This window comes from Hylobates moloch, unplaced genomic scaffold (assembly GCF_009828535.3).
Source record: "Hylobates moloch isolate HMO894 unplaced genomic scaffold, HMol_V3 SCAFFOLD_3, whole genome shotgun sequence".
NCBI classification, from domain to species: domain Eukaryota; kingdom Metazoa; phylum Chordata; class Mammalia; order Primates; family Hylobatidae; genus Hylobates; species Hylobates moloch.
The window spans coordinates 82386743-82401631 of record NW_026652278.1 but is presented as its reverse complement, the minus strand read 5'-3'; the positions used below and the strand labels follow the sequence as shown (position 1 = coordinate 82401631).

At 46.9% G+C, this 14889-nt stretch overlaps 1 protein-coding gene across 11 annotated transcripts in view; it reads left to right on the top strand.

Annotated features, from left to right (window-relative positions):
- The window catches only part of ARHGAP22 (Rho GTPase activating protein 22), a 209160-nt gene that overhangs the window by 68057 nt on the left and 126214 nt on the right, over positions 1-14889 (top strand). For 8 of the 11 annotated variants that reach the window (XM_032141987.2, XM_032142012.2, XM_032141992.2 and 5 more), the window contains one exon: positions 4786-4985. In XM_032141987.2, coding sequence (XP_031997878.1) covers positions 4786-4985 — 200 coding nt within the window. Of the gene's footprint in view, positions 1-4785; positions 4986-5904; positions 5952-12297; positions 13725-14889 lie in introns of those variants that run through there. The other 3 variants (XM_058436478.1, XM_032142041.2, XM_032142031.2) reach the window with 2 other exon arrangements.

Genomic DNA, 14889 nt, shown 5'->3' with positions numbered 1-14889 from the left:
ACTGACTACAGGCCAGTCCCTCAGTCAGCCACGTATTGATTGCACAAGATCCTGCTCTCAGCCAGGCTCAGCATCCATGGTCCTGTGCACAGGGAGCTCACCCTTCTTGAGGCAGGCATGCCTGGACAGAGAGCACCTCACAGACATTGTCCACCACTGGGACAGAGGGTACAGCAGTGCTCAGAGGAGTTGGACTGTGCTGATGAGTCACCAAGTTTTTGTTGAGCTCCTAATATGCACCAGCCCTGCACAGGATACTATGGGGGATGTGGAAGGAAGAGCAGGTGCATTTAATGAGCCAGCTTCAGGCCCTGTTGTAATAGAAGACAAGAGACAGAATCAGGGATGTAGCTCTAGAACATTCCATGACTTCAGTCCCCACTGAAGACCCTAAAGAGTGCTCTGCCAACATCTGTGGAAGGACAAAAGGTTCTCCATAGCCCTTGAAGATTCTGATAAGAGATAAAGGAGAATTCAAGAATAGACAGTGGAGGCCTGAGCCAACCCACCAGCTCCAGAGACTCCTCCCCGCCAGGGGAAACAACATCTCTTGAGTCTCATGGTGGGAATCTCATGTGATTAAACAACAAAAGCCCAGGCACTGGTGACTTAATTTGACCAGCGATTCTCAACCCATTAAAGGAATTTTAGAGATGAGCAAGTTGAGACCCAGATAAGAAAACTCAGTAATCAAAGGGGCACACCTCTCCCTGTCCTCCTCAGTCCCCTGCCAGACTCTACTCAAGCCCAGGGGTCCTGAAAACCCTTGTCAGCTCCACCTCCCAGGGCCTGAGGCAGCCCCAGCCCTGGAAAGGGACTGGTGAGTGCTGCTGAATCCAGCCTCGCTCAACCCCTCACTGGCTTGAGATGGAGAAGGGGAGGGGGCAGCCCTGGAGCAGAAAGGCCCCTTCTGATAATGTTGGGTCTCTTATGGCACAACCCCACCTGTCTCATCAGAGGCTCACCTCACCCTCATCTGGGCAGGGTGGTTTCTTCCAAGTCTGTGTCCTCCACACAGGGCTGCTGAGGTTGCAGAGCAGCCAGGGCTGTGCAGCACAGATGCAGGATAGGGTGCTACAGGTGTCTGGAAATACAAGTTCTGGAAATTCCAGGCTGTAGGAAGACTTGCAGGAAGGGCTGGGGCTCCTGTGGAGAGGGAAAGGGGGCCTGGTAGCTCTGGGCCCGTGCAAAGATGTTCCAGCTGATTAATCACCCAAAATCAGAACAGCTAAGACAATAACTTTGTGCCATTTTATACCTACTAAATTATGGAGTAGGAATGCTCAAATTATACTATTTTATGTTGGTGGTGATGGGGAAAGTGGCACACTGGCATAATTGTGTGGTGGAATACAGCCAAACGCCATCTCTAGAAGGCAGTGTGTAGTGGCATTTAAAGGGCCAGGGGCCAGAGAGCGGTCCATTCTCTGCCCTGTGACCTCGCTGCTGGGAGCCCAGCTTTAGGAAACAAATTCTGCATGGAGACATCCACTGCGCCATCTCCATTATCCTAATCCTCATCACCATAGTAACCCATTACTAGGCACCTGTACGTCTAAGCACTCTGCAGTTATGGTGTCTCCCCTCTGCCAGCTTGCCCTTCTGGGTGAGGTGTTGTTATCTCATATGGGCCCAGTTTTCTGATTGGAAAACTGAGGCACAGAGAGTTCACAGAGCTGGTGGTGATGCAAACTCAAGCCTTAGTCCAAAGCCTGTATTTCTTCAGTTGGGTCCCAACATCTTTTTAATTAAATAACTCACATTGAGGAGAATGCCAATACCCATCAACGTAAGAATCTAAAGGCAATGTATGGTGTGCCCATTTGCAAGGATAATAACCAGCCATAGAAATAAAGGAGGGAAGCACACTCTAAATCCACATGAACAAGTGTAGGGACCAGCCCCACAGAAAGGAGGGAAAAAAAGTGCTGATCATTCTGAAACACAGATAAGGTGAAGCTCAAGCCCAGTTTCAGGGCACTGTTGGGCTTCAGAAGGGGCTGTTTTCCTTGAAAGTCCTGGGCCATGTGATCCACACTCAGCTCCCTGATTTGCCTTCCCGTTAGTCTCTGGAAAAAACCCACTGTCCTGAGGAATCACCAATCCAGCTTCAGTGTGCAGGGGCAAGCATGCAAACAACTCACTTCCTCTCTGGGCCAAAACACAGCCAAGGCAAGGCTAGAGCATTCAACCTCAACCTCTCCAGCAGCAGAAGGAAAGCAATAGGGAATCAAGGTGGAGCAGGTGAGGACCTAGACAGTCTGACACCAGGGTGGCTAGTGGTACTCATAGATCTATCACAGCTACTTGGGTCCCAGAGGGAGAAGATGAGGCCTCCTGTGAATGCTGCTGCTGTCCATGAGCCAACCCCTTCCAGAGCAGGGGCCTGTGTAAAAGTGATAGATTCAGTATTATACCGCAGGCCGTATGACAGTTGAGGTGAAGGTGTGAACACGAGTATTGGGGTGATCGGACCCAACACCAGGCTGTGGGAGCGATGAAGTCCAGCGGAGTCAAAGGAATGAGAAAAGACAATTTAAGAGAGAAAGTGGGACGAGGGGCCAACGTTAGTACAGAGGCTGCGAAGGCCCGAGCTCTGGGAGCCCACACCATTTATTGGTGATCAAAGAAAGAAACAGGTGGTGAGGATGTGGAGGTTGAAAGGAAGAGTGTATCAAGCAAATGTGCTACAGCTGTGATGGTTTAGCATTTTCTTTGAAACATATGGCTACTTGAGATAATGGGAGTGCTAGAAGCAAGGAGCCAGCAAGTCTAGACACATTGCAAAGGCCACCAGGGGTTTTAGACCCTGGACCCTGGACATGTTCCAAGCCCTGCCTCAGCTTCTCTCTCCACACTCAGCTTTTCTCCCAACACACCAAGCTATAATGTGTCCTCAGACACTGCCTGAGTGCTATGTAAATTTTTTTTTTTTGAGACAGAGTCTTGCTCTGTTGCCCAGGCTGGAGTGCAGTGGTGCAGTCTCAGCTCACTGCAAGCTCCGCCTCCCAGGTTCAGGCCATTCTCCTGCCTCAGCCTCCCAAGTAGCTGGGACTACAGGCACCTGCAACCATGCCCGGCCAATTTTTTGTATTTTTAGTAGAGACAGGGTTTCACTGTGTTAGCCAAGACGGTATCAATCTCCTGACCACGTGATCTGCCCGCCTTGGCCTCCCAAAGTGCTGGGATTACAGGCGTGAGCCACTGCGCCCAGCCAGTGCTATGTAATATTTAATGTCATGTTAAGATATAAAAAATACCTAACAATAAGGGTGACCCTAAGTATCCAGTGATATATGACCACCATGACTTACGTCTATTCCCTGCCCTCCACAGTAATGAGGACACGCATGTAGAACTGGGTAAGACATCATCTCCTCCAGTCCCCACCTTTCAGTCCAGAGTGGCAGAAAGACAACCACACAGATAATCACCAGCCATGGGCCACCTGTCCTGGTAGGGGAGGGAGTGACTATTTGGAGGAGATTCAGAAGGAAGGCTCCATGGAGGAAGTGTCCTTTGAGTTGGCTCTTGAAGGATATGTAGGAGCTCACCATGCGGCTAATGCCAGGGTATGGATGGGAGAGGGATGGAAGAAAAGTCCAGGCTAGTGGGACCGCGTGGGCAGAAGTAGGCCAGGCTTAGGGAACTGCAGTCACTAGTGTAGTGGGAAGAGCTTACAAACACACACACAGAATCACAGATACAGTGCAAGAATTGTAGGTCACAGGCACTGTGCTTTCCAATCACAAGTTAGGATCCATGGTCTAAGAATTACAGGTGTGATTACATTTGAACTCAGAATGATTTCTCCAGAGTTCAAGATGGCCCCTCCTAGTGATCACTGTGGCAATGGCCTTGATACTGGCCAGAGAGAGGAGAGGAGCTTCCCTGGGGACAGAGGAGAATGAAGGAGGGGGACAGAAGGGGAAGGAGTGGGGACAGAAGGGGAAGGAATAGGGGCAGAGGGGACAAGAATTCAGTCATCCCTGTGAAGGGCAGCACCAACCTTGGCGGGGTGTGGCTCAGCACCATCAACCAGAAGAAGGACCTACAGGGCTCACGGGCACTCAGAGGCTCTGGGGTAGGAGTGCTGGCCCCTCTGCCCTGCCAGGAAGCCACCGACAAGCCACAGCAAACAGCTGAAGCAGAAGCCCCACTGTGGGATGGTCCCAGGGAACAAATACAAAGGCTTTGGGGGCTCGGATGCCTCCAGAAGAGAGGGGCTAAGCAGAAACCAGATCTGGGTGGGGCCAGCTCCTTCTGGACCTGAGCAACAGGAACCCTGCTAGACTGTGAGCTCCAGGAGGATCCAGATGTTTATCTGTTTTTTATTTCACTACTTTGTCCCCTGGAAAACTGGAATGGCTTTGTGCACATAGTAAGAAATCAATAAGCAATGGCTGAATGAATAAACGAATCATTGAACAAATGAATGGGTGGATGGATGAATCCATGGATGAACAGGTGGATGCATGGATGGATACGAGGATGCATAGATGAACAAACGTGGAGGAATGAAGAACCTGGGATCCCAGAGACAGAGCAGAAACTAACCAGGTGGGCGGGCTGTACCCCTACCCCAGGGGGATCACTACAGGCTCCTGCACAGATGCTCCAACCCATGCCCCTTCAATGCCAAGGGGAAGTAGGCCCAGCTGCTCACATCCTGCTGGCCTTGGCTCCCATGCCTCAGTCACGAGGCAGCTGGGACGCCAGGATGGGGGTAGGACTGATAGCAGGCACGCTGCCTTCATGCTCACTGTGTGTGTCCTTGGCTTTCAGCCCGCTCCAAAAGCCTGGTGATGGGGGAGCAGAGCCGGAACCCCGGGAGGACACCCTGCCCTCACAGGCTGGGCCCCGTGCTGAAGGCGGGCTGGCTGAAGAAGCAGAGGAGCATCATGAAGAACTGGCAGCAGCGCTGGTTTGTGCTGCGTGGGGATCAGCTTTTCTACTACAAGGACAAAGATGAGATCAAGCCCCAGGTGAGAAGTGCATGTCCGGTGTGCCGTGGGCATCACGGCAGGGCTCCACAAGAGGGAAGACCATGCCCAGGAGAAGGAAGGAAGGCACAGAGCCACTGACTCCATCACAGTGATGTTTTGCCAGGATTTCCAAAGTAATTTTCATTCTTATCCCCCACGTTCCTGGTATCACAGCCTGTTTTACTGGAACATTCCACAACTTCTGCAATGAAAATGTTTCCTTAAAATGTTGATAGAGAAGGTCCCTGCCCAACTTAAGAAAGCAACTCTTCCATGTTCTTTTTGGTCCCTTCATGCTTCCAAGAAGGACATACATGCACACATTTCATTACTTCTATCTTGCAGGAAAATGGGTCACCAGACACATCTAGCCTCAAACTGAAACCTGGCTCACTCTGAAGCCCTTGTGCCTATCCCGCATAGGGTTTCTGTGTCCAGCACTGTGAGACCCACATTTTAAGAAGGTGCTTTAAATATTTGCCTTTTATCCAAATTGCACTAAGTTTACTCCCTCAGAGCAGCTAGTAGCCTCGCTCATCACAGTGTAGCCTCGTCACAGCGACCCATGCAAACGTCGTAATGAGGTACTCTGTGTGCTGCCATCCAAGACATCTGGGCCAGAAGCACTTGGGCAATCCAGTCCCTGTGATGGCTTTCAGAGAGAGAAAGGGTATCTCTTGGGGAAAAAACAGGAAGGGTTCTTAAAGGACTTGTCCGAAAAGCTGCTTCTAGTCATGGGTCCAAGTCAGAGAGGGCAGATCCCCTTGTTTGGGGTCACAGGTCACGGAATCTTGCTGGGAAGGGACCTGGTTCACATCCAGCCATCCCCACAGCGTGGGGGCAGAGAGGGGACTCTGGGATGGGCAAGGGGTGAAGGGGGAGTTGGGCATGAGAAAATGTCCCTTTCTCTCCTCTTCAGTTCTTCTAAGCATGTCAAGGATAAAGTGTCAACCCTGTGAGCCTACCTTTGACACTTCTCAAACACTTGGATCCTCCTTTTAAACAAAATATGGGGGTGCGGGGGTGGAAAGGGAACAGGCCTCATCTTACTTAGAGCCTTCAGTGCAACAGGAACTGGCTGCTCATGAATAACTTTCCGCCTTCGTTCTGTCCATTCCAATAGCTACCTCTATGGAAAGTAATTCCAATAGCTACCTCTGTGGAAAGTTCCCACTTGTGATAAAGATATCAAGTTTTCCTTTCTAAAATACTGTATATTGACATTAAAACCAAAAGTGTTTCACAGCAACGTGAATGCACTTAATGGCACTTACCTATATATTTAAAAGTGGTTCAAACAGTAGACTTTTTGTTACACATACGTTACCACAATAAAAATAAATTAATTAGAAGTAAGACTGCTTCAGGAAAACTTTTACACAAATAATAGCACAGATGAAACGTGAGTATGACAAAAATCATGAAGGTGGATTCAGAAAACCCTGATGTTGTCCAGCCTCCTTGATTGTGTGAGAAAGGAGAACTCTAAGTAGTTAAGTGAGCCAGATAGGAACTCTGGAGTCAGCTAGATCTGAATGAGACCTAGCATGCTAGCTGTGCAGTGTGAACAAAAGTTTTCTGAAATGGAATATGGAGGAAAGAGACTTTATTCCAGTGAACAGTTTGCAAACTGGGGAAACACAGCTTCCATGCAAAAGGTGAAGGTGTGTTCCAGAGAACATAAGGGAGGGTTTTATAGCAAACTTGCCAGCCCAGGTTCCCAATCAGGTCTGTTTATGCAAATGGAGGATTCGGACTTATTTAGTTCTGAGGGATGATACAGCTGAGCTCTGGAAGGTAAGTTCTGATTGGTTGGTTCAGGTGAACTCTGATTGGTTGGTTCAGGTGAACTCTGATTGGTTGGTTCAGGTGAGATCTGAAAGTTCCAGAATTAAACAGGAGTCTGGTCTTTGGGGAAAGGCAGAGTACATGTGTAATCCCTAGTCAGCCAATGTCCACTTGGCCCTATTTTAAATTTAGGTCCAGTTAGCCCCTGGGGACTCATCTTCAAGGACTGACTGTTTCAGGTTCATATTTGTTTACAATGGGGAGTGCATTTTTTTTTTTTTTTTTACTTTAGATTGTATCATTTGTAAAATGGAGACAATATTACCTCCATCACAGGGATGAGCTAGGGGTTAAATTGTATAACATACACATAACTGGGTACAAATCCTAGCACACTGGATACTCAAATCTGAGCCAACAAGCCCACCCAGCCCTGCCCTCACCTGGCCCCCAACTGCCCCCCAGGCTCACCCCTAGGCTGCGCACCACGCCTCTGGTTCCCCACAGTCATTTCCTTCTGGCTTCCCAGTTTTGTAGACCAGCCTTGGCCCTTCAACAGTGTCTTGCCTTTCCTGTCTGACCTGTTGGTGATCTGTCACTCTGATTACTGTGAACAGAGTTGCCAGAGTTGCTCCCAGCCTTTCAGAGCCCTGCCTGGACCCTTACTGTCACCCTCTTCCTGGACCAGCCCACAGCGCTGCCTCCTGGGAGCAGGACTTTGTGATGCTGGGAGAGCCCGGGTGCTCACGACCCTGAGGCCACCCAGGCCACACATGGACAGAGCCTCTTCTGCCACAGGCTTCCCCACGTATTCCTTATAGTGAGCCTTGAAGTGGCCCTGGGAGCCCTCACCCATCAGCTAGCTCCATAAGGAACCTCTATCTCCTGAAATTTCTAAGCCAGACACTCCTCTCCCTCCCCTGCCACGTTTTCCAGACCTCCACATCCTCTGGTGGAAGCAACTAATAAAATGGAGGCATGGACATCCGCAGTCACCAGCCAGGACACAAGAGCAGCCCTCAAGCCCAATCCAAACTGGACCAGGGCATTTATTGCCAGGGAGCACGTTGGATCATGAGATGGGCCAGTATCTCCCAGCAGATGCCATCATCTGCCCAGAGCTCTTGTGGCCTTTCTGGGTCTGGCTGGCACTCACTCCCAATTCCTCTTGGGGCAATAAAACTTATTCCCATTTCCCCCAACAAAGCCTGGCTTCTATGGCACCCCACTGCCCAGGTTCCCAATCTCAAGGCAACTGTCAGTCAATTTTGATTCATTCAGCTTATACAGTATGATCTCAAACTTGCACAGCTGCTGGCAACATAGCCTCACAAATTTCTATTTAATTGCATGAACGGCATGTAATAGACTAATTCTCAATATCTGGTTCCTGGAAAAATATGCCCTGCTCACTGTTCTCAGTGACAGGGGGCCCAGCCGGTCAGCACTCTCCTGTAGGACGGGCTGCACCAGCAGATGTAACTGTCGGGAAGAGGGATATCCAGCCACATTTGATGCTGCGCAGAGCTCACAACACAGGAGAAGAATCACTCCCAGCCCACATTCCTTGTTCTCTCTCCAAAGCCCGATCTCTTCCCCTCTCCCCATCTTGCTGGCAGGAGGGTCAGCAGAGGACAGAGAGCATAGAGACGAGACAGTTCAAGACGGAGAAAGAGGAAGCAGCTTGCACAAGCTCAGGTGGAAAGACCAGGCAAAGGCATGTCACAGCAGAGCCTGAAAGTGCACCCTTGTCCCTCCAGCTTTTCCCAGCACCTGTCCCTGAGGGTTTCTAGCAGACAGATCCCACAGTTTCACAAGTAAAGGCTTCCAGGTTTTTTAAACCTTAGTGATTTTAGCTTGTGCTTGGAATGTTGAGTCATGAAAACTCCTGCCACATTCTTTGTTGATCAGCCTGGTCTATTTCCACTGTTGGGAACTCACTTTAAGTCTAGTTATCTCGGTCCTTTATTTGTTGTGGGTTTCTTGGCTTTGAATAGAAATGGAACAAAATAGACATGGAAAGTATAACTTCCGAAACCTAAGACCAAAAAAAAAAAAGTAAAAAATTAAATGTGATCAGTTGAGCAAATGGGACAAAATGGGGGAAAGGAAAAAAAAAAAACAAGAAAGAAAGACAAGTAAAAAACAAATAAATAAGACAGCAAAAGAAGATACAAACATTTTGTTTCTCATAATAAACATGAATAGGTTAGATTCATCTATCCCTTAAAATAGAAAGTGTAGATTGGGTCTAAAAAAGAGAGAGGAATAAACAAAAAGATTAAAAAGCAAAAGAATGGGGGAAAAAAGGTAAGCAAGTAAATGTTAGCAAAAAGAAAGCAAATTTAGTAACATCAAATAAAGTAGGATTCAAGATGCTAAGAAAAAAGGGGAACAGAGAGATATAATTCCTAATATAGATAATCTACTGAGAAAAGAGAGGAGCTGTGAACTTTTATGTTCCTAATGACATAGCTTTGAGGAAGACATAAACAAAGAACACTCATTGTTTCCCTTTTAAAAAAAAAGACTTTTTCAAAAAAATGAAACCAGAGACCCATTCACTGTCAATAACACTAAAGCAAAAAAGACAAGTTAATAACAAAATGACATTGAGGAGAGTGTGCAGGCATGAGAGAGCGAGGATCAAACACACACACACAGACACACACACACACACGCACTGCATAATACTTCTGTAGTTAATGAGAAAACCAAAACTCAAATTCAAACTTCCAGTTAAGGGTGACATTTAAAAGTCACATTTGGCTCCTCCACATCACAAAACTTCATGAAACAGCACTAAAGGATGTTTTTAAAGGCACAAGCACAACTAGATGGAAAGAACATGATGGGAGAAAGCATTCTATACGCAGGAAAACAGACGAGGGAGAGCCTGCTGATTTATTTAGCTGATCCAAGACAGCTAAATCCCAAACCAGCACAAAGGAGAGCACGGAAGCTGTCTGGTTTGCAAAACAAAACTCCTCAAAGACTTGGGCTTGGCAGGACTAGATATCTCTGGAAATGAGGGCAAAACGGGAGCTCAGGACAGGAGCACTGGGTGAAGGTTAACTTAAAAAAAGCAGTAAGGGCCGGGCGCAGTGGCTCACGCCTCTAATCCCAGCACTTTGGGAGGCCAAGACAGGCAGATCACTTGAGGTCAGGAGTTCGAGACCAGCCTGGCCAACATGATGAAACCCTGTTTCTACTAAAAATACAAAAATTAACCTGGTGTGCTGGCACATGCCTGTAATACCAGCTACTCGGGAGGCTGAGACAGGGGACTTGCTTGAACCTGGGAGGTAGAGGTTGAGACGAGATTGCACCACTGCACTTCAGCCTGGGCAACAGAGTGAGACTCTGTCTCCAAAAAAAAAAAAAAAAAAAAAAACCAAAAAAGAGCAGTTAGATTCCAGATTTTCTGAACAATCCATTGCCAAGAGGTGACTGCCCGCCCTGCCGCAGCTGTAAGACTGGAGTTCTATTCTCTGAGAATAAAAGGGATCCCTTTAGAATGGGGACTCTGGCCCTTTCTTGTTGGAATATCTTAGAGAACAGGAAGGTTGGGTGAACATCAGGTGCAGACCAGCTCCTTAGCCCCCAGTCTCCATCCACATTTGGTTTCCAAGCCCCAGCAGTCAGGAGTAGCCCCCAGGAAGGAAACTGATGAATTTTCTCCAGTAAATTTCTCCAGAGGTTCTCCAGTAAAATGGCAGTGGTGGACCCCCCTGTGTATGCCCTCCCCATCCTCCAATGCCACCCAGTCAGCTCCATAGAGAACCATTCCCAAGTGGGAGTGATAGGCCTGGTTCAGCAGACATTCGAGGAAAGACTCTCATTTGAGGAACCAAGACAAAAACAGGAAGAAAACAAAAAGCAAGTTGCAGGGAGCAGATACTGTGCAGGGGGAAGAAAACTGTTATACAAAACTACTGTAATATCCTCAGAGAGAATCTATAAATAGGGAAGAGTCAGAGGAGGAACCCATCCCCAGAAGTCAGAAATAAGATATCATGAATAAAAACTCCAAAGAAGGGTTGGATGAAAACTTGACACTCCTAGGAAGAAGAGGACAATAAGAGAGACAACCCAATGTCCGACTAGAAGGAGTTTTAGAAAGAGAGAAATGAAGGAACAAAAGTCTTTAAAGAAACGCTTGAAATAAATTCCCCAGGATGGGAGTATAAACACTAAATACTAACTGAGATAACCAAAATTACCGTGGAGGCTTGGGAAGGCATGTGGTTGGGTGGCGGTGGGGGGAGGGGGGTGGTGTGGGTGGAGAAGGGGCAGAAAGCAAAATCTCACTGCCCCTGCTAGGAATTCCACAGACAATGACTAAAATGTAAAATCAAAAAGGAGTAACATAAGCATACTAATTAGAAATAAATATCTTAAAAAAAGGAAAAAGATAGAAAAGAAACCTCATCTGAAAGCATAGAACGTGGTGACAGATGCAGGCAATGGCAGAGGAAGAATTTGCTGCCTCATGCTAAGCCGTGTAGGACTCTTGATTCTTCAAACTATGTGCAAGTGTAGCTTTCATTGTAAAAAAAAAAAGTGAAATAAGATGGAAATAATTTATTTTTGAGATTTTGAGCGTACAGATAAGACAAATCAGAGCCATGGAGCAGGGATGTGGGGCAGGGGAGTGAGCTGGTGACAGGGTGAGCTTGCATTTTTTCTGTGTTACTGTAATTTCTCACGTTGAGACTATCTTCATGTAAGTCCATATTTTAAAGTATTTTAAAAATTTAAACAAGAAAAGAAAAACTAAAACCAAAAAAAAAGGAATGCAGCAGGGCCACAGCGTTAGAGGTTCTTTGGATGACCAGGAGGGGAATGAGGAGGCCAGGCCAGGGGCTCCCTCTTCTAGAAAGGGCCACTGAGCCCCACTCTGGCCTCTGAAGAGGCCCTGGCATATTGGAGGTTCTTGGAAGATGTGTTTAAAATGAACCTAGGAATGGTGTGGGAGGTCCACAGATGCTATGTGTCTGGCAGCCCACACCCAGTGGGGAGCCCATAGTCTCTGACATAGGGCATAGGATGCTCATCCTACAGGCGGGAACACAAAATGCAGATGTGGGACTAGAGGACGCCTGTAGAGGGGCTTCACTGCCACACCCAGGATCTAGGTCCGCACTCCATGGGCTGCGATAGGGGTCGGTGAAGGTTGTAGGTTGCTTATACTTGGCCATCAGAACCCCAAGAGGAGAGTCATCCTGCAGCAGCACAGATAGGGGCTGGCCAGGACCAGGCTGGAAGCAGAAAGGCCACTTAGATGGGGCTGGTGTTCTAATATCAGCTGAGGCCAAGAAAATCCTCACTATGCTGGAACGAGGGCTGGGGGCCTTGGAAGAAGCAGGGGGAGGGAACATGGCAGGTGGAGTTTGGAATCCACTCTTCCCCCTCCCACCTACCTGCCATGGCTGATGCAACATTACATTCTGGAAGAGGCAATTCAAAAATCACTTTGAGAGCAGGCTAGGTTTCTGTTGTATGTTTTATTTTTTTTTTCCAGGAGAATAAGTGAGGGAAGCTCAGCAATAAGGAGCCATAGAAGATTGATTTAAAGTTTGACGTAATTGAGTAAAAGCTTGCGACTGGTGGGGAGAAAGACAAGACGGATGGGAAAGCACATGCACTTCTAGGAGTGGAACATTAATATTGGACAGTCAGAAACCAGAAATCTTTAAGAAAGAGGAAACCTCAGGGGAAGAAAGAGAGGCCATCCTATCCCATAGCTTGAAGGTCACAGGAATATTTCAGCCTGCAGGGAATCTTCATTCCCCAGCTCATTGTTTACCAAACTTGCACGTCAAAAACAAAAACAAAAAAACAAAATGTTGCTTTCATGAACTCTGTGTTAGTCCATTCTCCCATTGCTGTAAAGAAATAGCTGAGACTGGATAATTTTTTTTAAAGCGGTTTAATTGGCTCATAGTTCCGCATTCTGTACAGGAAGCATGATACTGACCTCTACTCAGCTTCTGGGGAGGCCTCAGGAAATTTACAATCATGGCAGAAGGCGAAGAGGGAGCAGTCATGTCACATGGCCAGAGCAGGAGCAAAAGAGAGAGCAGGGAGATGCCACACACACTTTTAAACCACCAGATTTCATGAGAATTCACTCTCTATTTTGAGGACAGCACCAAGAAGATGGTGCTAACCACTCAAGAGAAACCGCCCCCATGATCCAATTACCTTCCGCCAGGCCCCACCTCCAACACTAGGGATTACAATTAAACATGAGATTTGGATGGAGACCCAGAGCCAAACCATATCACGCTCCTTCCCTGAGTCCTTGACCTGGAGTAGATGCCTGGGTTGTCTCCATTTCTCAAATGAGGAAACTGAAGGGCTGACATCAGGCCAAGACTAACAGGTACTCACTCTCAGATAGCGCCTGAAGGTTGACACAAGTTCAGTGAGACTGCTAGGACAACCCCCTGCTGTGCCATTAATGTCTGCCCACAAAAACCTCACACCTTTGGCTGGCTCTATCTTCCATGGCCCTCATCTCAGCACCACCTGGGGGTATGATGAAGATGCCATCAGGTGTCAGAGCTCATCTTGTGCTCACAGCTCACAGGACCACCTCTGTGTCAGATGCCCTTCCTTCTAGACCTCATAACCTCCACCCAGCTCAAGTTGATTTAGCAAACTCTAATTGTGCATCCTTCGTAAGCTGTAAATTGTTACTCAAACCAGCCAAGAGGATGTGACTACTATTATTATTACATTACTGTTTTGATATTGCTGTTGTTATTTATAACACTTCCTCAATTTAATTTCTGTTCTCCATTCTAGATCATAAACCTCATTCAGGTGGGGCTTCAATCTGTCTTATTATTTCTCTTTTCCTATTACCTAGCAGTACTTGACACATAATTGGTATCCAGTAATATTGGATGCTTACATGAATAATTGAATGAATGAATGGATAAATGAAGACAAATAAATGGAATGAATGAGTGCATAGTGTGACCCAGATTTGTATTAGATCTTCAATGGAAAAATAATTTATTGCTTTTGTAAAGTGCCTGAGAATTGGCAAAGAGCTTATTGACTGCCTTCCCTATTAGATTGTAAGCCCATCGAGGTGAGGTTTTTGTCTATCTTGTTTATTTCTGTGTCTCAGTATCCAGAACAATGTCTGACACATAGTAGAAGCTCAATAAACACTTGTTCAATAAACATTCACACAGCATGTCCACAAGGCCAGGCACAATGAATTTCCATTGTACTGGTGGAGAATGTGGGGCTCAAAAAGGTAGAATGAAAGCTTGCATACTATAATGGAAAAAACCATAATATTTGAAACCAGAATACCTGGCTTCAAGTCCCATTTATACCACCTACTATCTATAGATTTGGGAAGATCATTGAAGCCCTCATGTTCCTACTTTTGGTGTGGTTCTTTGAGGCTGTGGCTTCACTAAGCATTGGACAAATAGAAGTTGCTGTGGTTGATAGTGTTGTCAGTGCTGCCTAAATACTCAGAGATAAGACTGTTACAATTCTTAGAATGGGTTCTGAAATGAAAGACCTTCAAGAAGCATGCGAAGGCATCTAATATGAAATACAAAAAGGAAGTTGCAGATCTAGAAAACAATGATTGCCTGAACATGCAGAGCTCCCTGAGACCAGCCCTTCAGATGGTCCTCACTCCCTTTCTTGATTAGGAGTCCAGACTAGTAGGTGGTAGGTCTGCCACGAATACCTGGCATCTAAATTTTAGCATGTCATATTACAGGATCTTGCATGATAGAGAAAAATGGCAGATTTCTCGTGAGTAACCAGGATGGTTCTAGCTGGTAACTAGAGAAGATATTTCACTCTCTGAGCCTCAGTTTCCTCCTTGTAAGTTGAGAATAGCCACACCTACCTTATAGGACTACGGTGAGAGTAAACTCATGCGGTAAACCATGTTGGAAATACCCTAGTGGTGGCCTTCTCCCCTGGGTGGAACTTCACCCAGTGAAGGTTTAGCAAATCATTCAACACAATCAAACAGTGGAGTCTAGGGGCAGGCAACATGGCTCCAACCTCGCCTCTGCCTTACTTCGTGAGTTTGATCAACAGTTTGAATCTAAATAAAAGCTAACTTTTA